Source organism: Desarmillaria tabescens, assembly GCF_030435595.1.
Source record: "Desarmillaria tabescens strain CCBAS 213 chromosome Unknown EV420scaffold_12, whole genome shotgun sequence".
In the NCBI taxonomy this organism is placed as follows: Eukaryota; Fungi; Basidiomycota; class Agaricomycetes; order Agaricales; family Physalacriaceae; genus Desarmillaria; species Desarmillaria tabescens.
Window position 1 is genome coordinate 916,941 of NW_026848311.1, and position 25,039 is coordinate 941,979.

Consider the following 25,039-nt stretch of genomic DNA (forward strand, 5'->3'; position numbering starts at 1 on the left):
TATGCTTAGTTGGCGAGCACCATAGGAAACAATACCTCACGCGGGTAAGGTTATTGTTGCAGGAATGAAGGGCTAACTCCGAGTGGAGTAATATCGCTTCGCAAACTACACCTGGCGGTGGCACCATGGAAATGAGCGTGTTCTTGTTCTTCTCGAACGTGTCATTAGCGTGGTTTTGGAGCACGAGAAGGACCCTAGTGCCTACGGGCAGATATGTAGATATTTCATTTCGGATGAACTTGAAGGATGGAAGGGTCTCTATTCAGCATACTTTCCAGAGGGTGGGTAATAGCCAAAAGCTACACGAAGTCCAAGAAGCGGCCAGAGGTCACTTCCTGACCAATAACGTTAACTATTCGTCGGTTTGACAAATGGCCAAGCCCCGGAAAGTTTGGTACCTGGGCTTCAGTCTACCCGAATCTTGATGTAAATACATGATAGTGACTTGAGGGAGGGGGTCATCCAGATGCTGCTTATTTCTCATGTACTTGTGGAGACAAGTCACAAGAGGCCGCTCTTTCGACAAGGCGAAAAGGCCGATTCCGTTCGAAGCTCCACTGCATCGATAACAACAATTACCAGTTTCTGATGTAATCAGGGCTTAGCCTGCCTGCTAGAAGAGGACACGACTGCCGTCGTCTTAGTCTAAGTCATGAGTAGGGCCTGATGACCATGCCCAAACAACACGCGATCATTTGCTTAGTTTAGTCACGTCACGGTCCGTCACGTGACAAACGTGACCTTACGCGTTCCAATGCCGGGCCGGTTCGAACTTGCTAACAACTTTTCCAAATGACATTCCAAGCCTGCATCCTACTTTCCTGGTCTGCCTGTCTATCCATCTCTGACTTATCCTTCTTGTGCATTTGATGACTAACACTTCACTGGCGGTTTCTCGAGGCTTTTCTTACCTGCTGTTCTTATCCTCTCTTATCTTCACTTGGCTTTTCTGTAAACTGACTTCAGAGAGATTCCGGCGCTTTATCAAAAGTCTCTGGGACTTATCTCTTATCGTTTGTTTACACGAGATATGGAAAGAAGCATTCTTCGCACTATACCTGGACGTGTCTTATCTACAAGGCTGTTAGTAACCGAGAAGCATAGGCATCCAAGCCTTCGTTCCGATAGAGGCAGCCCTCAGCGATAAAACGTGTGGGAATGCATACGTGCGCTTGATCTGGTCCGTGCTCTTGTTGCGTAAAGAGAATATTCTTGATGGTCACCGCTGGAGTCGGCTGCTCGCAATGGGCGATGCGAAAGCGGCCATCATCGAGTCTATCTTAAGTACTTACCGGCCGTGATGCTAAGAGTCTATCTGTCCCTCAACAAAAAATAGTCTTGTGATTGACACCTATCACCGATACTCACGGAAATCCCATGTCGTCTTCCATTGATCCACAGAAATATCTTTGGACTGTCAGCAGGCCGACGTTCACTAAATAACTGCTGTGAGAAATGCCTGAGGTGCAGCAGAAGACATTGGGAGACGATAAGCGCTACTCTCAAGTGAATTTGAAGGGCCAATCGATATCTCTGCCTTCTGCCTTCTGCCTTCTGCCTTATCCCCCAATTAGAAGCCAGCATGTAAGTGTGTTGCTGCCTAGTTTTGATACGTTAACTAACGATAAGACCATTGTCATTGTTAGCGTGCTTCGAACTATTCTCTGAATCCATTAGGAATTAACGGGTCCCCGAGCATGCTACGAGTGGCGAGACTTTCACCTTGCATCCCGTGAAGCCAAGGGACGAAATATTGCAGTCTTTACCTCGTAAGTCTCTCGAAGTCGTGAGATTTCTACGTCTTGTACGAATGATAACTTTATACAAACAGTGTATTGTCCTCACACTACAATATAGCAATCGTCTCACTGCGAACGACCTTCGTAATAGAGATCAAATGCCTGCCGATTGTGACGGTCTTCCTTCTGAAGTTGGTTGAAGCCCACGACGGAGCTCCTGCATCATGCCATGGAGACATATCTACCCGGATTCTTTAGGCAGGAGCATATATATACTCGATGTGACCTCTTCGAAGTCCCAGATTTCTTCACATGGCCAGCGCACTCCTGAACAAGATCTACGCGTTACTTTACGGCAGTTCGTCCTTGCCAGAACCTCCGCAGTATGTATTCCCTCCCGCTACCACAGCAGACTGTACGTTTGCTTTTTGCTAGGCGCTTATGACTATCTACTGATCATTGCATTGTCTCAGTGGAATATGCAGATCTCGCCATAATCGACCTTTCCAAAGCGTCGACTGAAGCCGGCCGAGCTGAACTGACTGCTCAAGTACGCGAGGCAATGAATACGCAAGGTCGGTGGTGAAAGGCATTTCCCTATGTCGCTTCTTCCAACATTTTACAGGATTTTTCTATGCGATTAATCATGGATACACCCCGGAGCAGGTACAACTATCCATATCTGCGTGAAATGTGGCCAAAATTAAATTGTTATAGACTGCTCGAATTTTCAGCATAGCGAACATGGCCTTCGACAACGTCGACGAGAAGGAAAAGGAACTCTATGCTGGAAAGTCCCCCGATGTCTATTTCGGATACAAGCCTAAGCAGACTTGGGTCCGTCGGTTTTAATTTTCCCAGGCAACAGTACTAACTTTTGTTACAAAGGTCATTCGCAACGATGTACGCGATCAAATTGAACAATACAATAGTTTGTCGTCTTCCACCCCTTGATTATCAACGTACCGCTGATATATAGCACTACGATAGTCAACAAGTCGAATAAGCAAGAGCACCCGGCGGCGCTTCGCCCGTATTCGAAATACCTCGATGACTTTGCTCGACACAACCATTTCAACGTCGTCTATCCCATCTTGAAGTATGTCATCATCATTATCTGGAGTACGTTGCTGAATATTGTGCCTGTAGACTCCTTGCTCGAGGATTAGAGCTTCCGGAGGATACCTTGATCAAACAACATCAATTCGATGCGGAAGGAGAGTCCTCAAGTGCGCGCTTTTTTTTCTCACACATGCACGTACTGATCGTACATACGTCCCTAGTGAGATTTATGAAGTAGTACGTTTGCTACGGACCCATTCGTGTGTTCATTTTCTCATGTCATGTCAAGCTTTCCCCGTAGCAAGGAAGAGGAAGAGAAAACGGAGCGTGTGTGGCTAAAGGGCCATCATGGTGCGCTTACCTCGTGTTATGTGGTGCGAAAGGGTCACTAAATTCCTTAGATATCGGCTGCGTAACCGTGCTCTGGTCTCAACCCATCGGCGGCTTGCAAATCTTATCTCCTGACGGCAAATGGAGGTGGGTCAGACACATGGACAACGCTTTGGTCTGTATTATTCTCGCTTGTTTTACACCAGCCGAAGCTGATTAGAGAATGTCAATCAGGTCATTAACGCGGGCGACGGTCTTGATTTCCTGTGCGGAGGATATTATCCACCGACTCGCCACCGTGTCATCCAGCCACCTGCCGATCAGAGGAATTGTGCTCGTCTTGGAGTATTCTACTTCTGCTTTGCCGATGAAGATGTTCAGCTCGCCCCGCACACTGAGAGCCCTGTCTTGCGGAGGGTTGGTATCAAGTCCCAATTGAAGCCTGGAATGGTCGCACCGACTATGAGGGAATGGAGATCAAGCCGCGTGAAGTCTTATGGACAGGTACAGTTGACGGAGGGAGCTGAGAAAGGTGTCGAAGAAGAGGTCGTATTGGGTGTGGTTGTGAAGCATTACAATTAGCCTCTTGCCGACAAAGAACGACTCCATGTATTAAATTCCTTGTTCGATCACGTTGAATACTACTTACAGATATGTACACCAAATGTTGAAATTTTTTACCAAGAAGGTAGTTGATGAAACCAGTAGCGGAAAACGAGTCGGATGCAGTGGGCAGACGTGAAGGCTATCTTCCGACAATTCATGGTGTCTAGTCGACCACCCATTGACCCCAAAGAATCAGCCAATTATGAATAAAGGAGCACTACGGCCGATGGTATATTCCTATAGAAATAATTCGTAACTTTGGGATAACGTAGGAAGGATTCACCCATGGATGCTCAGGAAACTTCAGCTCTACGGGCCTAGCCTGATCGAGTCCTCCAGAGTGGCGAGAACCTGAGTATGTCCATCCGAACATTAAAGAAAGGAATGGGTGCTCACACCTTTCCGGCTATTACATCCTTTGTTCAAGCTAACTGCTAGAAAGAATACGGTTTATCAGAGCAGATGCAATGCTATTCGAGTTATCCAGGCTTCCACTTATCGGAGTCTCTAGTCATGAACATTATGTGAAAGGGAAACGTCTCACACAAACAGCTCAAGGAAGCAAGAACTCCAAAGCAAATGATGAGGGACCAAGCAGACTTTGACATAATGACTCGGAAGGTCGATCGTCCGGCGTAGTCGCATAAGGGCCGGTCAATCTCGCATACGTCAACATTCTGCATACTGGTGTTTACTCGTGTACTTGTCTTAGCCTCTCAGTGGTTCTTTATCAATACAGGGCGCCAAACAGCTCATAGATGAAGAACTGGCTGCCAGCGCTTCTGCCCTCCGAGTCGAACGGACGGGTAGGGACGGGTGTTTTTCGTCTTGGCTTCGGGAACCGCTGGTATCACATGCAGCTACTGTTCTCCAGTATTCAATACCTAGGCCTTCTGCTTCCTGAGGATCGTATGCTTCATTTCCCAGCTCCTTCTTTATCGGGGCTTTTCTGGCTAAGTACCGCTGTTCACACACCTTCAGGCGCTATTCTTATTCAACCCAGGCGAAAACGAGTGTCATCACCCATATGCCGAATTTCATGCTAAATACTTAAGCAAGTGCAGAAAATAATGCTGGATGTGTTGGGCTATCTATGTATTCCCTTTCCGTCTTCGTCAAATGGACTGTTGATAATGCGGGCATTATGAGTTCTTCTGTACCTTCGAGTTTTCCCTTGGGGTTGTCCGACGGGAAGCCGTTATTCGATTCTCCATTGAGGCTCAATATGACGGACGTTACCCGAGGAGATATCCCTGCGTCGCCGCCAAAGCTTACCGTGGAAATAGCAAGTGACTACCTTCTCAAGTGGGTATACTCAGGCCTGTCCTCTGTGTGCTAAGCTTGATCAAAGCGCTTATATATGCAGAAAAGTGAATCTCATACGACCTAAACTTTCGGCATGACCAATACTCAATGGCCTTTATCACAGCCTCCTCTATACGCATTTTCGAACGTTACACGCGAGGAATGTGCGTGTTCATCAGCTGGTCCTAGTTCAAGTTACTGCAGCTTATCACTCATTAGTGGAATATGCGGAGCTTGCAATCATCGATATTTCGAAGGCGTCTACCGAAACTGGTCGAGCAGAGCTTGCCTCCCAAGTGTACCAGGCTATGAACCAGCAAGGTTTGAATGGCGCGAGTGCATCATTCAGTTCCTTTACACAACTTACAGGGTTTTTCTACGTCGTGAACCATGGCTACACCTCAGAGCAGGTGCGAGTGTCACATTTATTGGATGACATCCTATAATTTGATCTGGGAAGACTTCCAGAATCTTCAGCATTGCGAAGATGGCCTTTGACGATGTTGACAAATCAGAGAAGGAATTATACGTCGGGAAGTCTACCGAGGTCTATCAGGGATATAAACCGAAGCAGACCTGGGTCTTTCCGTCATCATCAGCGTCGAAAATGCATGCCAATTCTTCTCTGATAGCTCATCAACAATAACATCCGTGACCAAATCGAGCATTACAATAGTTTGCTGACCTTTGCCCTTGACTTCGACGTTAGACTGACATTAGCGATGTCAGTCAATAAATTAAACAATCAAGAACATCCAAAGATACTTCGCCCTTTCTCGGAATATCTGGATGATTTCTCCCGGCACAGGCCTCACAGCCATTACAATGTTGTCCATCCTATTTTGAGGTACATGATTTTCACAATTCTGGACTGCCTCTACAATATACTTAGGTTTACAGGCTACTGACTCGGGGATTGGAGCTTCCGGAACATACCTTAGTCCGTCAGCACCAATTCGACGCTGAAGGAGAATCTGCAGGTTTGGGTTATCATTTTCAATGCAACCTTAATGCTGAAGGTTTATACGATCCTATTAGTTCGATTTATGAAGTAGTACGTCAAGTGCGCATATAACTCAACGCCATTTTTTCACGGAATCTCAAGTTTCCCTCGCACAGAAGAGGAAGAAGCAAAAACAAGGCATGTGTGGTTGAAGGGACATCATGGTATTTTTTTCTGTGATGAAACGTGAAACGAATCGACCTGACGCTCTAGATATCGGATGTTTAACCGTCCTCTGGTCTCAACTTGTCGGCGGCTTGCAAATTTTATCCCCCAATGGCAAATGGAGGTGGGTTAAGCATATAGACAACGCGCTGGTGAGATTCACACTTATCCTGGAATTCATTCCAAGCTGATCAAAGAACACCAGGTTATAAACGCGGGAGATGGACTGGACTTTTTGTGTGGGGGTTATTATCCTCCCACTCGCCATCGAGTCATCCGACCACCCGCCGATCAAGCAAAATGTACTCGCCTTGGAGTATTCTACTTCTATTTTGCGGATGATGACGTCCAACTCGTTCCGCACGCAGAAAGTCCCGTCTTACAAAGGGTAGGTATTAAACAGTTTCTGAAACCTGGTGACGTTGCTCCGACTATGAAGGAATGGAGAAAGAATCGAGTCAGATCGTACGGACATACAAAGCTGACAGAAGGAGCTGAGAAGGGCACAGAGGAGGAGATCGTATGCGGTGTCGTCGTAAAGCATTATACTTAGACATATCTCGACTCGAGCAGCCAACTACATGCAATCCAGTTCTCAAGCACTAATCGTAAACAGAATTTAAACAGAATGCAAAGGTTCCTTGTTGATTACCTGACGAAATATCTCCAGGGATGCCGCAGGCTGAAAAGCGGGCTAAGTAAAGTGTTATCAGAAAATGCGTCGCGAAAACAAGAAGAAATTTTTCATACAACTTCATGGCCTGCTTCATAAACTCGTCTATAAGTCACAACATAAGATGATTATGTAGGAAAATACGAATAATTAGACACTTACGCAAAGGAGAAATTCCCAACGTTCTGGACTGCAGCAACTGCAGTTCCGTCAATAGTCATATTCGTAAACGGTGTGTTCGCTAGGGCTTCCTTTCCAGACCAGTCCATAGCGAGGACAGACGCGTGTCCTCCCAGCCAGTTGCAGCTGGAAAGAAATCAATTTATCTTCCAAAACAAGAGAACAAATGACCATACTTGATATCAGCATCACCCGCCCAAATCAGCATGTTGAGCCCCGAGTCTGCCAATGCGGCCAACTGAGGTAGAAGTGTCCGTGCGTCCTATCGATTGTTCAGATTTACCGGGCGGCGCGTTTTGATTGATATAAACTCACATCTCCTGTTCGAACGAACAGCTCGAAAGGAGCGTCGGCACATTCAGAATAGTCGCTTGTGGCGCCGATCCTTTCTTTGATCGTCGTGTTACTCAAGAAGTCAATGTAAAAGCTGGGAGGGAAGAGAGCAGAAGAGTTCTGCCTGAGGTCGTCAGAGTCACGATCACCGACTGCGGGAACAAAGATGTTTTCAACCTAATCGTTTGTTATGAACCAACGGAAGGGCAAAATGAGACGACGTGGCATACACAGAAATTGTCAGCGGTGCGACAGATCCTGTTGGAGCTGCTCGAATCTCCCGCTGCGTAGCATGCTTGCTCTTGTTCCAAGCATCCGCCTGCCTTAAAGTACGCGGTGTTCATCTCTTGGAGCACTCGATCGCTTTGCAGCTGCCCATATCCGGGAGCATCCGTAGCAAAATCTATGTAGGCCTTGTTTTGAATCAGTGGGTCATACCAACCGCTATGAAGAGGTCTTAGAAATATCCTGGGATTAAGTACAAGAAGCTTACTTGTTGATCATCAAGGCGCTAACGACGATCTCGACCCCTTCAATTGCCCCTTGCTGAATCAAAGCGTTTTGTTGATCGAAGTAGGTAACGAAAGCTGGCCCATAATGACCACCGTAGCTTTCAGTGGCGAAGATAAATCTGGAGAGAGTAAAACAGACCCAAAGTAGAACCTTCATAAATCAACTCACTCTCTACTTTCGAATTTCGAAAACTGTCCACTCTCGAATAGAATCTGGAATGCCGTCCAAACAAACGGGGCCGCCGACAGTGTACTGTTAACGGTGTCGGTCCCAAAAGAGAAACCCGTCCCGATGGGTTGATCGATGTAAATCACTACAGCGCGTGTAAGAGGAGTCTGAATATATAATGTGAGAGCGTATTCACTATTGCTAAGGTTGTTCCAACTTTCGGATGCATTTAGTGTATAAATAGCGAAAATCGAGGGAAATAAAACCTGTATGGGTTAAGGACAGTGGTTGCACCATCAGGGTTCACAAGGCAGGGCCCATGTTCTGAAATGTAACACGTGAAAATACTTACACAGATGATGGCGGTCATATAGTACTATACCTTGGAAAAGGCCAATCATCGACGAGCATCCTGGGCCGCCGTTCAGCCTGTTGTTGGTGAATTTAAATGACTGCTCCAAGTAATCATGCTTCATTGACTGACCATAAGGTAAATGGTGCTGTTTCCGGCGACTCTCGGGCCTCAAAAAACCAGAACCACTGTTTTGGATTTCAGCAGATAATCTCGGGGGGAAAAAGAGAGGTCAGACCATTGACATGTTCGTTCCAACGTCGATGTATCCGGAAACCTGATGGACCCCAGCGGTTGTTTCGCAGACGCCTGAATCTTCCACATAACGGAGTTGAACGTCCCCAAGAATGTTAGAATTGAAGCGCTTGTGGATGGTAAAATCTGTTCCCACCGAGGCGGGAGTCGCGTTAACTTTGATACATAAGAGCAGAAAGAGCAATGACATGAGAGGGAAGAACAGTGCAGACATGGCAAATGAGCGCACGAGAAACCCTGTATGCCGCTTCACACCATGCATAGGCAATAAGTAGGTGTGCCATGGGCAACCAGGCCGATAGACCGCATGGTGCAGTATAAAATCAGGCTATTAATAGACACGCGAAGCCAAGATTACCACGTTCCGAGTTCTATGAAAATGCCCATTAAACTTCATGAGGCAGGACGGGTCTGGTTTCTATCGTTGAAGCGATGGTTTGTCTTTTATCGAGGACTTTGGCTGCGGAAAAGTATGCGCATTCATAGGAAGGAGATAGAGTCGGCCTCTTCGTGGCCGGTGCCTTGGATGCTTTGGTCTGCTTTGTCCCTGGAAGAACTTGGGAAAAACGCGATAAGGAATCACAAGAATTCGAATTACTGGACCTAGACAATTTTAAGACACATATAACTCTTGCTAGTCAAATATCTCAACCGACCTTAGCTCAGTTGGAAGAGCGTCAGACTGTAACGGATAATTAACATCTGAATGTCGCCTGTTCGAACCAGGCAGGTCGGACTCTTTTTAATCGACAAGCTTCATTTAGTTTTGGACGTGAGGAACGTTTTTAAACAAACAGCGGAGGCCTAGGAGCAATGGAGGAAGTAAGGACGGAAGGGATGCATTGGCCGATCGTCTGATCGTAAACATTGACAAGCGATCGATCGGCGTAAGACTGAGTAGCTCTGGGATATTTTAACTATGACACTACTCATTTGTAGATAGTATGTTATGTAAGTACGAGGCATGGAATCAATATCAGCAGAGATAATAGAACAGCACCCGGTATGCATCATAAGAAATAGGCGGCACTTGAAGTAAGAAGAGCGAACCACCATCCGCGATATAAAACCGGCCATCCTTCTTCATCCCAGATTCGGGTTACACAATCTATCACTCCAGTATAAGGGTCCTCGACTTGTTCATCTCTCAGCCTAACAACCGTCTCCCCTACCGCCGAATTTTCTTCAACTTCTCTTGTAGCATCACTTCCTTGTACCGCCAAACGTGTGGCGATCATGTTCAGAGGTGTAATCATGATCGTGAAAACGATCTCCAGGATGTAATACAAAGCCAGGGGCAGGTTGCTAATGGGATATGCCAAATTATTCGACCAGGTGAGCATGAGGGCTTTTATGGGCCCAAATACAGCGCTGGCGACTGTAATAATCGCCGTTACTGAAAGGAGGCCAGAAGGAAATAACGTCGGAAGAAGCAATGCATTCCAAGACCCTATAGGGTCGAGAAAACTCAAGTTATACGGTGTCACCATGGAACTATTACATGCAGGTATAGAGATTAGCACAACGTTTTTCAGTAAGCGAAAATCATACCGATAAACGATGACTCTGTACGGAACACCCAGGATGATAGACAATAATGTGACCACTACAGTCTTGACAATGCCGAGTGGAAGAATCTGAGGAACACCTCTTCGAACATTAGGTTCATAGCTTGTGAACAATGCCATTCCAAAGCGGACGCAAAGAAAGCTGAACAATAGAGGAACTGAAATTTCGTGGTTAATAACGTACTCGAGAGCATAAAATTATGTCTACCATATCCCTTGAAGAACCCTCTCCAACCCTAATATACGTCTGGTCAAAAGGTACAGGAAAAGGAAGTCGTGTCTTCGTACCTCAATTCTATATATCCGCCTCGCCGTACCCAAGTATGTGTACGTGAAGCCTACATGATAATTAGACCAAAAATTGAAAAACTGAAACAGTTTCTGCACACGTTGGTGCAGCATTCTCTTCGTCAAGGGCGATTCGACTCTTGGGAGTATAATTCGCTCTGAATCGCACAAGAATGCCTGTCAATGGTACGGTAACAGCCAGCGAAATAGCCAAAGCAGGTAAAGGTAGAGGTACAACGAAGACAGCCGCCATTGTGATGCTCTGGCTTGTATCAGTTGTGGTGGTTTTAAGCGAAAAAGAGACGCCGACGGGAAGAGATCAGCAACCCTTAAAACAAGCATAGCCTTTCATTGTATTAGATTGTATTGCGGGAATTCGGTGATAATAATCGCAGTCGAAGCAGGCCAAGGATCACTCAAACACTGACTACATCTGTCTTCAAATTCACCGATGAAATTTTATTTACCGGTTGTAGATGAACATGTAACCAACATATTCTATAACAGAATTGTCAACGACGATGACGAAAGGTCGCGCCTTCAGAGATGATAAAATCGATCTTATCTTTGTTGTAATCATCGGGAATGACGGTTAGGTTATTGCCATTTAGTTGAATTAACACCTGTGTGGACTGTTATAGCACAGCTCGATTACGTGGCATGGAAACGAGCGCTACCTGTCGTTCGGGTGTGTACTGGGGCCAGATGGGACCTAAGAGATTATATTGAGGATCGATAAAGTTGGATTAGGCGAACACTACGTACGTGATGAGCCACGACCATCGTTGGGGTCCAGACTCGTTGCAAAAGACACCCAATAGTCAATCATCGCCACGCTCAGCGCATTCGCTGAAGCCGGTTCATTGGGAGACCCTAAGGCGCCGTACACAAATGGTAGTTCACTGCCATGATAGACTTTGTAGGAAATTAGAAGTCAACCTAGCAATGCAATAGAGTACAAAACCCACCTCCAAGGTCAGGCACAATAATAGAAGGAGGCTGCGTAAACCGGTATCCAAAAGCTTTAACACCAGATTCTGAGGTGGTTTGAATCCAATGTCGTCTTTGGGAGTCAAAATTTAAATCGCCCGCTTCGAGATACGTTAAGCAGGTGGAGAGCAGGTAACAGAACGAACCAACTCAACGCGGCACATTTCTTAAAGAGAGGCGATAGGCCAAACGTCTCATTACCGGTGTTATATGGAGAACCAGCAGAGGGATCGTCAGGGTACAATGCCAGTATTTCATCCAGAACGCTGTCAGGAACTGCCGGGGGAGAGAAGTTTGCGTTCAATATTTGTCGGAGAAGGCCATTGGTATAGTTCAGCTCGGTGGGACAGAACATAGTCCCTGGACAACGTTCAGCTTTACACGGAAGAACGATTGGTCAGGAAACAGTACCTTCGTCCAGGTTAGTGCCAGCGATAAAAGGCAAGCGGGCGAACTGGCCTCGGGGAAATAATTCAGAAGGCAAACCTGGGAAAACACCTGAAGCACCATCAAGTGTTGGATCATAAGGAATCGCTTCATTTGCTTCTGCAAAGGCCCGCAGCAGCCCTTCAAGGATATCTGAAGAGCTGACGGATTGTAAGCAGTTTACTGTCGACGATGTCCCGACAAAGGAGCTGCAGCTTGGTATACTCTGGACGAAAACGGTCCAGGAGTCTTCCCGACGTTGGGCATTAAATGTGATGGACGAAGTTGCCGACCCAGACTCGAATATCTGAAGCTGGTAAATGAATGGATCGGATCTTGGTTGGCCATACGCACTGCCGCTCTTGCAAACTTGGATATGGATGGGTGTAGAAAGAGTATGGACGTCATGATAGACCCTGCACTCTCTCCAAAGACCGTTACCTATAGTGCGCTTTGACATGATGTATGACGGCGGTAATGTTACGACATACCTTGTGCTTATCACCGCCAAATGCACCAATATTGCTCTGCACCCATTCCAGTGCTGCCAGCTGGTCCTTAATGGCGAGATTCAGTATACCCCGAGACGCAGCTTCTGCCCCTTGAGGAAAACCAAGAGGTCCAAGACGGTAGTTGAAATTGACATAGATAATAGGTGTTCCCTAGATCCACAGTACTTCAATGACACGTACGAACCGGTATTTCATTGACAGCCCTTACTCTGACAACGCTTTGAGCAACGATAGCGCTACCATTGAAAAGGGATGCCGAACCGGACTCAAAACCGCCGCCGTACGTCCTGCGGACAAACGTCGTCAATAGAGCCTTGCGGGTGTGGAGTACGATTACCAAAATAACACGGGTAAGGACGAGTTTTCCGTAACGCCGCTCGGACGAAAAACATTAATGGTTAAGCAGTCTTCCGAAATAAGGTCGCTGGACATTCCCTATGGAACGGGTAAGCTACGTGTACATAAGACGGCAAGACGTTTACCGGTTGGAGACACGACAATCCAAAATTGCTTGCATTGAACGATCCCGGGTCAAGCTGTGGTTTGAAAACTGGTGGTCGCAAACGCAGTGGTCCAAGGGGCGGTTCCGCGTACGGTATGCCTAGCCATTCCTTGAGTGAGGGTTCATCATCTCATAGTAGGCGACGCACCCCCGAAAAAGTCCTGCTTTAGTCCTGCAACGTCCCTTCCTACCAATGTAGTCCTATGGAGCTGAACTTGCGGAGAGCATGACACCAAGACAGCACAAGACGAAAGCACGTAGGATACCAAAATTCGCATGGTGAAACAAAACTTGAAGTTGCTGGGTTCGCTGTTGACTTCGCGACGGACCAGAAGGATAGCAGGGAAAACTGGATCGTCAGCTGGAGAAGTCCGTATTTATACTTGACTCGAATTGATGGAGATCAGATGACGGAAGCACTGCAATGATTTATGTTTACTCTGAAAACTGAATAACGCTTAGGTGTGGGGAAACGGAGGAAGTCGAGGCACGCACTAAAATGAAAACCTTGACTAATTAACTGCATATCACTGAACCATGTGCAAAGAATGTGCTTGGAATCTCTTCTCCTTACACGCGTGCTGCGGCAGTTTCAGCCATATTTCGGCTCATAGAGAAGCCTACGAGGCAATGATTCTTGGCCAACTGACGCTGAATATCGCGGATTGACTGCCCACATGCGATTCTTCTTCTATCATTCAACCTCACCCAGCAACACGGATAGGTAGGTATATATATTGCCACCGAAAGAAAGACACGTCAATACGGGTATATACTTTACCGGTTGAACGCATCGGTGTTATCCTTGAAGTTGGAGTTCGATCTGTCCCTTTGTAATAGTCATCCAGAATGATCGATGCGCAGTAGCCACGCAGCTACAAGAACACCTGAGGCGATGATCATTCAAAACGACACGCTTCGGGAGGATCATTGTATCGTACCTCATTCTCAGGTGTGTACAACAGTCAAAATGGATCTGAAAGATAATCAACATGTGTTTGACGGACAATATGCAATCCACTCACGAGGTTTCTCCAAGTCATCCTTGGGATCCCAAGTCGTGGCAAATGAGACCCAAAAGTCGACCGTTCTGTCATTTCGCCAACCGGACCGATGAAGCAGACTTTCAAGTATCCACCAGTGACCACGGGAAACTAGAAGCATCGTGGAATCAATGGCCTGATGTTGAGCACCATGCGACCTACATCAGGCTCCATAGTTGGGCGGATGGAATGAAAGTTTCCGGTGGAGTAGATGCCCATACGATTTCACGCTTACTTGTGAAGACAGATGCGACGTCGAATGTCAAAAGGCGAGTCGCACTTGGAAGAGATAAGTGTATGATATTGGGAACTAGAAATCATGCCAACCCGCCGCAGATGACCAGACTCTTAAAGTCCGGCGAGAACCCAAAGCTTTCTTCGGTGGACTGGTGCTATAAGCACGGATTTCTTGCGAGGATAAAGTTCGAGAAGTCGGCCCAAGATAATAGATAACAGCTGGGATAGAAGGCGCAAAAGGGGGTAGGTGGCAGGTGCATCCTCTTCGATATTTTCATAGGAGAAGCTACGCTTTGTAGAGCATTCCTAATGAGCACTAACATTGAGCTTAACATGGGAAATAGGTTTCACGAGCCATACCTTCATCCTGATTCATGCATCATGCGCGAAATGAACGTGGCCTCGAAAATTTCTTGAAAATTTCCGCCCTTTCCCAGAATCACGAAGGCAAATTAAGAAGAACTTTTGAAGAGTGGGCCGAAACTGATGTTCTGCTGTATCCATTCGAGAGTAGGAAGTGGCAATTGACCGCATTTTCGATAAGCTCTTTCGGCTTGCCCCCATCCGTACTGGTTGACAAAGCACCACTAACGTAAAGAATCCTGATCCAGCACCTCTTCCCAGCTAGTTTATCGAAGAAAATAAGAGACCAGTATTTCAATCCGTTGCGGAGGTGATGGTGGTAAAAGAAGGGTGTTTGTTTGGTCCTCTTTGACACGGATCGAGTTCACTTGCTGGTACTGAAACGTCACCTAATGAAGACCTTACTCGGGGAAGATAAGTAAACGCTGGATGTTGTCGGTCGGTCAGATCCTGGCATGACTTGAAACAGATCATCAAAGATCACACAAATAGTGAATTGAGTCTTCAAAAATTTCAATGCCTCATCTAGGTATCTGTTTTATATCGATATTCGTAGTTGTACATTGCGCCAATCACTATCAATGACGATGGCGGAAGACGGCACCTTGAGAAATGATGAAATCAATCTTCTCTTTGTGATAATCGTCGGGTATGGCGGTCAGGTTATCGCCGTTTAATTGCAGCAGCATCTGTGAGAATAGTTTCAGCACAGTTCGCCTATTTGATGGGGATAGAGTAATTACCTGTTGATTCGGTGTATATTGAGGCCACAGGGGACCTAAGGGATGACAGTGAGGATTGATAAAGTTGTGGTAGGCGGGGACTACGCACGCTCTGAACCAAGACCGTCGTTAGGGTCCAAACACGTTGCAAAAGACACCCAGTAGTCAATCATCGCTACGCTCAGCGCATTTGCTGAAGGCGGTTGATCGAGAGCCTCCACACTGCCGTAGACGAATGGGATTTCGGTGGTATGGGCAACTATATAGGAAAGTAGATGTCAGCTTTAGCATTGCAATAGTGAATGGAACTGACCTCCGAGATACGGCGGGACAACGGAAAGAGGCTCTGTAAAGCGATAACCAAACGCTTTGACGCCGGCATTTGTAGTGGTTTGAATCCAGTTGCGTCTTTGGAATTCAAACGTTAAATCGCCAGCTAGTCCGAGATACGTCAAACAAGGAAAAAACGATTAGATGAAAAAACAAACTCAAAGCGGCGCATTTCTTATAGAGAGGCGCTAGACCAAATGTCTCCTCGCCCGTATTGTAAGGAGAACCGGCAGCGGGATCATCAGGATACAATGCCAACAATTCGTCTATAATTTGCGGAGGGACCGCTGGCGGAGAGAAATTTGCGTTCAAGATCTCTGCGAGCAACTCGTTGGTGTAGTTCAACTGCGGGGGGCAGAACGCAGTTCCTGGTCAATTGGTCAGCTTTGCATAGAAAGATGACTACAAAGATCATACCTTCGTCCAAGTTTGTACCGGCGATAAAAGGTAATCGGGCGAACTGGCCACGGGGAAGCAACTCAGAAGGCAAACCTGGGTAAAGACCATGGGGACCATCGAGTGTAGGATCGAATGGGAATTGTTCGTCTGCTTCTGCAAAGGCCTGCAACAGCCCGTCATAAACATCTGAAGAGTTCACATGCTGCAAGCAGTCCACTGTAAATGACGTTCCAACGAAGGAGCTGCAGACCGGTACGCCCTCAACGAAATTGGTCCAGGAGTCTTCTCGGCATTGAGCGTTGAATGTGAGGGACGTGGAAGCCGACCCGGACTGGAATATCTACAAAGAGAATGAGAACGAGATCCATATTTGTTCTAATAACAACGTACCGCTGCTCTAGCAAACTTGGAAATGAACGGATGTAAAAAGAGTATGGATGTCATGATAGAACCTGCGCTGTCTCCGAAGATCGTCACCTACCATGACCCTGTCAATTCGGGGATGTATATGGGTAACAACTAGGCTTACCTTGTCCTTGTCTCCTCCGAACGCGCCAATGTTTAACTGAACCCACTCCAGTGCCGCAAGTTCGTCCTTGATAGCGAGATTCAGTATGCCTCGGGACGCAGCTTCCTTCCCTTGGGGGAAGCCGAGGGGCCCAAGACGATAGTTGAAACTAACATAAATGACAGATGTTTCCTAAATTCATGGTGCATCAACGATATGCATAGATGTATAAATAGCTACCCTTACTCTTAGAACGCTCTGAGCAACGATAGCACTACCGTTGAACGCAGATGAAGAACCTGTTTGGAAGCCGCCACCATACGCCCTACAAATAAACACTGTTCAATGAAAAGACACTGCAAGGGAGAATGCGATTACCAGAAGAGCACGGGTAAAGACGATTCTTCAGTCACGCCACTCGGACGAAAAACATTTATCGTTAAGCAGTCTTCTGAAATAAGGTCCCTAGACATTCCCTATAGATCGATTAGCTACGGGCACGTGAGACGGTAAGGCGCTTACCGGTTGGAGACAGGACAATCCAAAATCGCTTGCATTAAAGGTTTCCTCATGAAGATATGGTTTCAACACTGGTGGTTGCAAACGCAATGGCCCAAGGGGTGGCTCCGCGTACGGTATACCTATTCCTCCGTTAGACAAAAAATCATCAATTTGTGGAGTAACGCACCTCCGAAAAAGTCTTGTTTTAGTCCTGTAACGTCCCTTCCTACCACAGTTGTCTTGTGTAATTTGACTTGAGTAGAAGAAACCAAGACAGTACAAATGGAAAGAAGGTAAAAGGCTAAGCCTCGCATGGTGAACAAAGAGTTTGAAGTTACTGAGTTGGTCGTCGACTTCCTACGAGACTAGGGAGAAAGCGACTGAGAATAGTGTCAGCTGGAGAAGCAGGTACTTATAGCTCTCCAGGAGATAATAATCAGATGTTGAAAGGCATTGCAGTGTTTTGTTTCTACCCTGATCTGCGGGCTTCTTAGGTTTGAGGAGAGGAGGGAGCCAATGGACGTACTAAAATTAGAGCATTGGCGAGTGAGACTAAGATATCCGCCAAGAATGTCCTCCTTCTTCTGAGACGCATACCCAAATGTTTCGCTTGTAGAGGAGGCGTACCGCGTCAGAATCTTAAAGTCTCAATTCCACTTCAGAGGCTGTCCGGTTGTAGATATGCAGAGACCTTTTCACGGTACGTTTTCTAGCCTCGGTTTTGGTTCCTGTGAAACGAAATAATACACTGAATCTGTTATTCCGTAGAGGTTTTTCGTACCGTTACAGTCGTTTCACTTTTAGGACCGACAAAGGGCATTGAAATTATCTTGAAACAAAACCTTTTAGGGTCTCATCCACACTGACCCCTACTCTGGCATACTTTGACACTGTGATGTTTGTTGTAAAGAAATAAATCGAATTCTGGCCTCAGGTTTGGGAGCTAAGCCCCTTTTTTCAAACGGTAAAGTGTATGTCTAGGTATCGACATGTCGCGTCTTCTTATGTTCGACCTTAGGATCATACCTCGTTGTTAGGCATGTATTGCGACCGATCCTGAAAAGAATCGGCAAGCGTTTAACGACCGACATACGAGCTACATGTACTCACGAGACATCCCTATCGTTGGCGCCGAAACTTATGGACACTGTAATGAGACCCGAAAAAGATCATTTCGCCCAACCAGACCGATGGAGTAGACTCTTGCTGTTTCTACCTGTATGCATTATCATGTTCAATACGACGTTAAGCTTGGCCCGAAGAAAGAGTTATACCTTTTGCCTCATGCGCATACGTCAAATGAACCTGGCATCTGGAATTACCTCCCTTTCCCAAACTTGTGAAGACAGGTCAAGAAGGGGACCTAAAGCACCGAAAGAGCCGACATTCCGGTATCCATTCTAGAGGACAGCCAAGAAGCGGCGATTCACCTACCGAATTACTATCACGGAGCTCCCCAGCCTTGCCGCTCTCCTTAGAACGGTGTACATGACAAGAAATTCTCCAAGTTAACCAGCACGTACGTGGCACCTTTCTATCGGACATAGCACTGAGGAAAATATGCGTCCATTATTACAGACGATAGTGGTCCACTGGCAGGAAGAATGTTTATTTGGTCCACTTTGGCCACTCTGTTGACCCTCCGGCCCGTGCACCGATTGACGTCATTTCAGCGCTTGTTCCTAAGTATCACTCCTTAACTTCACTCTCAGAGAATCGAGATACAAAAGTGTCCACGTGACTTACCACCAGAAATTTTTCGTTTCGGGGCTCGTGTGTAAGACGTAAGTCAAGTAGAGACCTTAGTCTTCGCCTGCATTTCCAGATGGTATATGAACACATGTGCTATGAAGAGCAATTGTCATCAACGACGATGTCGAAAAACAGCGCCTTCAGAAATGATAAAATCAATCTTCTCTTTATTGTAGTCGTCATGAATGACGGTTATATTGTCGCCGTATAGTTGCAGTAGCACCTAAGATATTGTCAGCACAGTTCAATGTCATGGATATAAAAATTACCTGTTGACTCGGTGTGTACTGGGGCCACAAGGGACCTAAGGGATGTCAGTGAAGACAGATAAAGCTGCACTAGAGGACGGTTACGCACGTTCTGAACCAAGACCATCATTAGGCTCCAGACTCGTTGCAAAAGATATCCAGTAGCCCATCATCATTACGCTCAACGTATTTGCTGAAGCCATTTCATTGAGGGATCCCAAGGTGCCGTACACAAATGGGATTTCGCTGCCATGATACACTTTATAGAAACGTCAAGCAATGCAGGACTGCAATATTGAATGTGACGCACCTCCTAGATAGGCCGGAGTAGCAGAAAGAGGCTGCGTAAAACGATATCCAAACGCTTTGACGCCGGCCTCTGAAGCAGTTTGGATCCAGTGGCGTCTTTGGGATTCAAACATTAAATCGCCCGCTATGAGATACCTTAAGCAGGTGACGGGCGAATAAGTGAACAAACAAACTCAGAGCTGCGCATTTCTTATAGAGGGGCGACAGGCCAAACGTCTCATTGCCCGTATTATACGGAGAACCAGCAGCAGGATCATCAGGATACAACGCCAAAAAGTCATTCAGAACGTTGGAAGGAACCGCCGTAGGTGAGAAGTTCGCGTTCAAGTTTTCGCGAAGGAGGTCATTAGTATAGTTCAATTCCATGGGACAGAACAAAGTTCCTGGACAGATGGTCAGCGTTGTAGAAGAACGAATCATTAGAAAAGTCGTACCTTCGTCCAGGTTGGTACCGGCAATAAAAGGCAATCGGGCGAACTGGCCCCGGGGAAATAATTCAGATGGTAAACCCGGGAGAAGACCAGAGACACCATCGAGAGTCGGATCAAATGGAAGCTGTTCGTGTGTGTCTGCCATAGCTTGCAACAATCCTTCAAGTATATCTGAAAAGTTGGCGGACTGTAAGCAGTCTACTGTAAACGACGTCCCAACAAAGGAGCTGCAACTTGGTACGCCTTCGACAAAATTCGTCCATGAGTCCTCTCGATGCTGAGCATTAAACGTAAGAGTCGAGGAAGCAGACCCAGACTCAAATATCTGCGGCTGGTATGTGAATGAATTCGAAAGTCCTGATCAACTATGCATACCCCTGCTCTTGCAAACTTGGATACGGATGGGTGCAGAAACAGTACGGATGTCAGGACGGATCCTGCACTTTCTCCAAAGACTGTCACCTATTACACGTCAATCCAATGATATAAATTGCTAACAGCTAGGCCTGCCTTATCCTTGTCCCCTCCGAACGCGCCGATATTTATCTGCACCCATTCCAGTGCTGCCAGTTGGTCCTTGATTGCGAGATTCAGTATGCCTCGAGATGCAGCTTCTACTCCCTGGGGAAAACCGAGAGGTCCAAGACGGTAATTGAAATTGACATATATAATAGGTGTTCCCTAGATTATGACGCGTCAGTGAGGAATAAAGCTACGATTCATGACAGCCCTTACTCTTTCTACGCTTTGGGCGACAAGAGCACTGCCATTGAAAGAGGATGCAGAACCAGTTTGGTAGCCGCCACCGTGCGTCCTACATGCGAACATTGTCAACGGAAAGCCCTACGAGGAGGAAATGTATTTACCAGAATAGCACGGGTAAAGAGGAACTTTCGGTGGCGCTGCTCGGACGAAAGATATTTATCGTCAAGCAGTCTTCTGACATGAGGTCCGTAGACATTCCCTATATGCCACTTAGCTATGGACAAACAGGACAACGACGCTTACCGGTTGGAGACAGGCCAATCCAAAATTGCTTGCATTGAAAACTCCCGCGTCAAGATGTGGTTTGAATACTGGCGACCGCAAACGTAATGGTCCAAGGGGCGCTTCCGCGTAAGGTATGCCTAACCATTCCTTTTCCTTGAGTAAGGGTCCTTCAACTCATAGACAAGAACGCACCTCCGAAAAAGTCTAGTTGTAGTCCTGTAATATCCCTGCCTACCACCGTCGTCCTATGGAGCTGAACCTGCGGAGAGGACGAAACCAAGGCAATACAAAGCAAAGGACGCAATACACCGACGGCCGCATAGCGAAAAGAGGGCTTGAAGCAGAAAATTCCCGTGCTCGATGATATTTTGCTAAAATAACATTCCCAACCGAGAAGGGTCGTCTACTTTTGAGAAGTTCGGAGTCGTAAGCGAAGGTAATGATAATTCAAATGACAGGGCATCGCAACAACTTCCGTAGCCCCGTATGTTGTGAACTGACTCCATTTAGCCCTGGAGCATAGGGAAAATAAAGAAGCTAAGGCACGCACTCAAGTTATCTATCGTACATCCTGAGTTACCCTGCACCAGAAATGCTCGATATTTTCTCTTTAGACGCGTGCAGTGGCGGAGGTTCATAACCTTTTGACGTCGACTAGCAATAATAGGATATAGTCGCGCTGGTGACGGTAGTAAGCTTTGAAGTGCAGATTGAGTCGTTGGTGTATGTGGGTGATGGTTTCGGCAGAAGGCTTGTCCGCTTAGTCACATCATTGGTGGAGCTGATCAGATTCTCGCAGCAGACAACAAAATGCTAGCATGAGTGCCAAACCTTTTTTTGAGGAGTTTCTGTTGGAAAATGCGAGATAATTCTGGCAATCCGGCATTCCGGCATGCTGAGTAAGAGATTGGTAAGAGAATGATTGTATAGAAATTACTAGAATAGGTGTAGTTTAGTATAAATATGTGAAGTAAATGGGCAAACTCCTCACGAGTTTGTAACCCAGAGACTAGAGGTCTTACAAGCATTGTACTAGGATACAGTCCAAAATACAACAGTTTCACCTCTAACGTTTGAGCCACCCCTGAGAAATGCTTTACCCACTTCGTTGCTTCGTGCCGATTCGCATTATTTTTCTAATATGGACAAATCCGCTAATAAAACCCCTTGAGAATCTTAATCCGGGGGCAATTGTAGTTTTGCGCAGTGTCAGAAATACTCTGTCACCCGCAGTGTTGGTTCTCTTTTTCATTCACGTTTATTACTTGCTTCTAACCCTGCGGAACGTCTACCGACACGCCCTTCGCCATACTCTCCTTGATCTTCTCCAACAGAACGATCGTCTTCAAAGCCTCCAAACTACTACAGTTGGGCTCCGCCTTTCCCTTACATACATCCACGAAATGTCGCAGCTGAAGGGTGAACGGTGGGATATCCTCGATTGCAGGCGCAGGATCGGCGGTGAAGGGATCCGTCCAGCAGCCTTTGTCGTCGTCCCTGGCGTAGCGGTGTACTTTGAGCTCGGGGACAGACATCGTTCCTTTGGTGCCGAAGAACGTGTATACGTGTTGGCCCTATAATATGCTCTTTGTGAGTAGCAAAATAAGCAGAGAAAATAAGACGAACAGTATATGGCATTGTAGGGTTTTCTCCGGCTATGGGTGTATTTATTAGGGACTTGCCTGACTAAAGAACGGAAGCACTTACTCGCTCCCTCCCAATTATGCGGCGAAGCCACTGCATCTGAAAAGATGAAAGTGCCAATCGTGCCGCTTTCGAACGTCAGGATGACTGCTCCGGTCTCTTCGGCGCTATTCTTCCTTGTTACAGGCCCCTTCTCGCAGTACACCTTCACGACATCGCCGAACAAGTAGCGCAATAAATCCATATCGTGAACAAGGTTAATGAGGATGACGCCCCCGCTCTTGCTCTCTCCTCGCCAGCTCGTTGGTGGCGCGAAGTATTCGGGGGGCTTGAGGGCCGTCCACTCTCCTTGAATGGCAAGGACTGAGAAGGGTAGCAGTGAAGAAGAGTTTGGTTTTATGAAAAGAGTGTTACCTTTTCCGAGCTTCCCATCAACCAACTGTTGCTTCGCTGCAACGATATAGGGATTGAACCGGCGATGGTGCCCAACCAGAACTTTGAATCCTGTGGCATTTGCTGCTGCGACTAATTCTCTGCCAGAGGGTATATCTGTAGACATAGGCTAACATTTGTTTTCGTCAAGGACCGCTCGTAACGCAGAAAAGAAGCAGAGCCACCTTTTCAACAAGGGCGTGAACGCCTGCTTTGACGAGCTGAATTTCCAAAGGAACATGGGTGTGATTGGGAGTAGCAAGGATAGCACCTTTGACTTTGACTGTACCCGCCGCCTTTGCCGCTAGCATATCATCGACAGAATTGAAATGGGGAACATTATGCTTCTTAGCCAGCTCTACACCAGCCGGCATAGGGTCGACGATACAGGATAACTTGACGAGTGGCTCATCGATACAATGTTGCGTGTGCCTAACTCCAATGAGCTGCCGCCGTCAATAACATTCGACGCGCCATGAGATGGAACGACACGTACCCCGCTAGCACCAACGACACATATAGATGTCTGATCGGCCATCGTCGAAAAGTGAGGAGTGCGGGGCCCCACACGGCCTTTTAAAGAACCTCAGTCAAGAGCGGAGGAGAGTAAAGGCGCTGTCGGAAAAACTATCAAAGTTTCAAATTATGGCATGCTTGAACGCTTGCGCTCCCTTGAATGTGGTCAGCTGATACTGGGGAGCCAAGTGAACGTCATTTTAGAGAAATGTATGCCTGATGGCATATTAGACACAGAGAAAATTCGTTCGTACGAGATGGAAAATTTTAGACCTCGGATTTACGGCCCGGACCTTCCTTGTAAAACATCTGAGCAAGCCCACACGATGGAGATGCATTCCTCCCCCCCGTCCTACACGATGAAGCGTTATTAAGTTCGCAGGGAAATAATTGACAGCTTTTCATCCGAAAACGCTCGGACACACGGAGGGGAGGGAGTTTTAGTTTCGGAAGGATGTCCAAAATGCGTAACGTGTTTTCCCTACCTCTGCTTTTCATTCTCTCACATCGAAACATCGAATTGAAACCTTGGCTTGAAAATTGCCTGCTCCTGCCTTACTGTCTCGACGAAGAGGACCAGAACGCAAAAAGATGGCTTGATAACGATGTCGGTGTAATACAAGCTTCATCCGGGGTACCCATGATCAGTCGCTACCGATCCCGAGAGCGTATAGCTCAGGAGCGCCCAAGTCATCCATGTTCTGATCGTACGGAGGCCACCAAACCGCCAACAGGCTCTTATCCTGAACATCCTTTGCCCAATCCTTGTACTTGAGCCGCCCGGGACTCAAAGCAAACCTGGCCAGGAGCTCCTCGGGGAAAGGCTTCCACTGACCATACTTCCACTCGTCGACTGCTTTCTTAGCTTTCTGGAGAATCCTGTCACGCAGTGGTAATTGGTAAATAGCCTCAGCGTCGAAGTAAAGAAGTAACCTACATCTCATTATGAGATTCAAATCCGCCATGACAGTCCATAGCCCTCTGTTGGACGTCTTCATAATTCAGAGTTTGTCCGGAATATAGGATAGGACCAATGGAGCAATCAGCCTTTGGATGATCCATATCAAGACCATCCGGTTGAAGTCTTCTATCCAAACCGTCGAGTTCATGTAGACGGAGCTGAAAACGGACGATCAGGCGACAGTCGTTTCGTGGTGTTGTTACTCACAAGAAATAAGTTCATAGCTTCCAGCTCGGTGAGCCCTCGAGTGGCCGGTCTGTAAGCGAAATTTGCCGGTAGCGTGTCCTTCGTCGAGCCCAACTCCGGCGGTGTGTATTTCTCCGGTTTTGTCTCATAATCAGGTACACTTTGTTGTAGACACACTATTAGCCGTGTTCGATATTCCTTTACTTCGCTGCTAGTCGTGTCTAACCGGCTTCGCATGCCCGCCCTTGTGGGAACTGTCATAGTTGCACCGTTTCCCTGGAAGTCTTCGTCCAGGCTAGTGTTCACGTAAGTAGCGCATCAGCCTGAACAATCATTGTCGCTTACTAGTGTAACTCATGGAGGACCGTGTCTGGTAACCGGCCATGCTTCTTCATGGCTAAGGCTTGTACCTTGGGAAGGGCAAACACCTTGCTCCTGTGGCACGTTTTCGGGTTATATACTTCTTCATACTGGAGGGTAGCTATATCCTTGTCGTT

The 25,039-nt window shown here is 46.8% G+C and overlaps 10 protein-coding genes and 1 non-coding gene across 11 annotated transcripts; 4 read left to right on the forward strand and 7 right to left on the reverse strand.

Annotated features, from left to right (window-relative positions):
* Nucleotides 1–793: 793 nt before the first annotated feature.
* On the forward strand, nucleotides 794–1,183 carry EV420DRAFT_1533562 (uncharacterized protein). The gene has a single exon (XM_060472766.1). The coding sequence runs from the start codon at nucleotides 870–872 to the stop codon at nucleotides 1,086–1,088; it is 219 nt and encodes a 72-aa protein (XP_060332721.1). The 5' UTR covers nucleotides 794–869; the 3' UTR covers nucleotides 1,089–1,183.
* An 868-nt stretch (nucleotides 1,184–2,051) lies between these two features.
* EV420DRAFT_1641221 (uncharacterized protein) lies at nucleotides 2,052–3,713 on the forward strand (the record flags this gene model as incomplete). The annotated part of the gene is made up of 11 exons (XM_060477211.1): nucleotides 2,052–2,154; nucleotides 2,213–2,314; nucleotides 2,365–2,405; nucleotides 2,457–2,576; nucleotides 2,628–2,670; nucleotides 2,730–2,838; nucleotides 2,889–2,968; nucleotides 3,023–3,035; nucleotides 3,091–3,152; nucleotides 3,203–3,306; nucleotides 3,366–3,713. 11 exons carry the CDS (start codon nucleotides 2,052–2,054, stop codon nucleotides 3,711–3,713), a joined length of 1,125 nt encoding a protein of 374 aa, XP_060332722.1.
* A 1,423-nt stretch (nucleotides 3,714–5,136) lies between these two features.
* On the forward strand, nucleotides 5,137–6,763 carry EV420DRAFT_1671526 (uncharacterized protein; the record flags this gene model as incomplete). The annotated part of the gene is made up of 10 exons (XM_060479069.1): nucleotides 5,137–5,206; nucleotides 5,262–5,363; nucleotides 5,412–5,452; nucleotides 5,503–5,622; nucleotides 5,675–5,766; nucleotides 5,943–6,022; nucleotides 6,081–6,096; nucleotides 6,148–6,209; nucleotides 6,259–6,362; nucleotides 6,398–6,763. The coding sequence occupies 10 exons, from the start codon at nucleotides 5,137–5,139 to the stop codon at nucleotides 6,761–6,763; spliced, it is 1,053 nt and encodes a 350-aa protein (XP_060332723.1).
* Nucleotides 6,764–6,829: 66 nt separating this feature from the next.
* EV420DRAFT_1268048 (alpha/beta-hydrolase) lies at nucleotides 6,830–8,898 on the reverse strand (the record flags this gene model as incomplete). The annotated part of the gene is made up of 13 exons (XM_060467422.1): nucleotides 6,830–6,904; nucleotides 6,961–6,988; nucleotides 7,046–7,189; nucleotides 7,240–7,325; nucleotides 7,379–7,573; nucleotides 7,627–7,840; nucleotides 7,890–8,027; nucleotides 8,078–8,222; nucleotides 8,274–8,293; nucleotides 8,344–8,401; nucleotides 8,460–8,506; nucleotides 8,562–8,617; nucleotides 8,668–8,898. 13 exons carry the CDS (start codon nucleotides 8,896–8,898, stop codon nucleotides 6,830–6,832), a joined length of 1,437 nt encoding a protein of 478 aa, XP_060332724.1.
* A 437-nt stretch (nucleotides 8,899–9,335) lies between these two features.
* On the forward strand, nucleotides 9,336–9,420 carry EV420DRAFT_t123. Its single transcript has one exon. It is a non-coding gene; the product is annotated as a tRNA-Tyr (tRNA).
* On the reverse strand, nucleotides 9,397–10,844 carry EV420DRAFT_1533611 (mitochondrial carrier domain-containing protein). The gene is made up of 5 exons (XM_060472767.1): nucleotides 10,640–10,844; nucleotides 10,541–10,590; nucleotides 10,461–10,488; nucleotides 10,236–10,410; nucleotides 9,397–10,178 (listed from the first exon to the last, which is right to left on the reverse strand). The coding sequence occupies exons 1-5, from the start codon at nucleotides 10,791–10,793 to the stop codon at nucleotides 9,695–9,697; spliced, it is 891 nt and encodes a 296-aa protein (XP_060332725.1). The 5' UTR covers nucleotides 10,794–10,844; the 3' UTR covers nucleotides 9,397–9,694.
* Nucleotides 10,845–11,052: 208 nt separating this feature from the next.
* On the reverse strand, nucleotides 11,053–13,248 carry EV420DRAFT_1268044 (extracellular triacylglycerol lipase precursor; the record flags this gene model as incomplete). The annotated part of the gene is made up of 12 exons (XM_060467421.1): nucleotides 11,053–11,163; nucleotides 11,218–11,252; nucleotides 11,306–11,455; nucleotides 11,509–11,631; nucleotides 11,681–11,890; nucleotides 11,942–12,263; nucleotides 12,311–12,397; nucleotides 12,448–12,618; nucleotides 12,677–12,755; nucleotides 12,806–12,903; nucleotides 12,924–13,069; nucleotides 13,119–13,248. The coding sequence occupies 12 exons, from the start codon at nucleotides 13,246–13,248 to the stop codon at nucleotides 11,053–11,055; spliced, it is 1,662 nt and encodes a 553-aa protein (XP_060332726.1).
* Nucleotides 13,249–15,085: 1,837 nt separating this feature from the next.
* Nucleotides 15,086–17,799, reverse strand: EV420DRAFT_225891 (extracellular triacylglycerol lipase precursor). Its single transcript, XM_060481291.1, has 13 exons — nucleotides 17,600–17,799; nucleotides 17,261–17,547; nucleotides 17,095–17,213; nucleotides 16,951–17,048; nucleotides 16,819–16,897; nucleotides 16,594–16,764; nucleotides 16,455–16,541; nucleotides 16,083–16,404; nucleotides 15,824–16,033; nucleotides 15,649–15,771; nucleotides 15,445–15,594; nucleotides 15,357–15,391; nucleotides 15,086–15,302 (listed from the first exon to the last, which is right to left on the reverse strand). The coding sequence occupies exons 2-13, from the start codon at nucleotides 17,385–17,387 to the stop codon at nucleotides 15,192–15,194; spliced, it is 1,632 nt and encodes a 543-aa protein (XP_060332727.1). The 5' UTR covers nucleotides 17,388–17,547; nucleotides 17,600–17,799; the 3' UTR covers nucleotides 15,086–15,191.
* Nucleotides 17,800–18,760: 961 nt separating this feature from the next.
* On the reverse strand, nucleotides 18,761–20,759 carry EV420DRAFT_1671597 (triacylglycerol lipase; the record flags this gene model as incomplete). The annotated part of the gene is made up of 10 exons (XM_060479070.1): nucleotides 18,761–19,048; nucleotides 19,095–19,129; nucleotides 19,183–19,332; nucleotides 19,384–19,506; nucleotides 19,556–19,765; nucleotides 19,817–20,138; nucleotides 20,189–20,275; nucleotides 20,312–20,494; nucleotides 20,549–20,627; nucleotides 20,680–20,759. The coding sequence occupies 10 exons, from the start codon at nucleotides 20,757–20,759 to the stop codon at nucleotides 18,938–18,940; spliced, it is 1,380 nt and encodes a 459-aa protein (XP_060332728.1). The 3' UTR covers nucleotides 18,761–18,937.
* A 1,057-nt stretch (nucleotides 20,760–21,816) lies between these two features.
* Nucleotides 21,817–23,721, reverse strand: EV420DRAFT_1533656 (uncharacterized protein). The gene is made up of 6 exons (XM_060472768.1): nucleotides 23,376–23,721; nucleotides 23,065–23,325; nucleotides 22,862–23,009; nucleotides 22,511–22,810; nucleotides 22,430–22,458; nucleotides 21,817–22,377 (listed from the first exon to the last, which is right to left on the reverse strand). The coding sequence occupies exons 1-6, from the start codon at nucleotides 23,415–23,417 to the stop codon at nucleotides 22,075–22,077; spliced, it is 1,083 nt and encodes a 360-aa protein (XP_060332729.1). The 5' UTR covers nucleotides 23,418–23,721; the 3' UTR covers nucleotides 21,817–22,074.
* Nucleotides 23,722–23,904: 183 nt separating this feature from the next.
* On the reverse strand, nucleotides 23,905–24,861 carry EV420DRAFT_226051 (uncharacterized protein). The gene is made up of 3 exons (XM_060481293.1): nucleotides 24,564–24,861; nucleotides 24,333–24,514; nucleotides 23,905–24,274 (listed from the first exon to the last, which is right to left on the reverse strand). Exons 1-3 carry the CDS (start codon nucleotides 24,801–24,803, stop codon nucleotides 24,040–24,042), a joined length of 657 nt encoding a protein of 218 aa, XP_060332730.1. The 5' UTR covers nucleotides 24,804–24,861; the 3' UTR covers nucleotides 23,905–24,039.
* Between the last annotated feature and the right edge of the window lie 178 nt (nucleotides 24,862–25,039).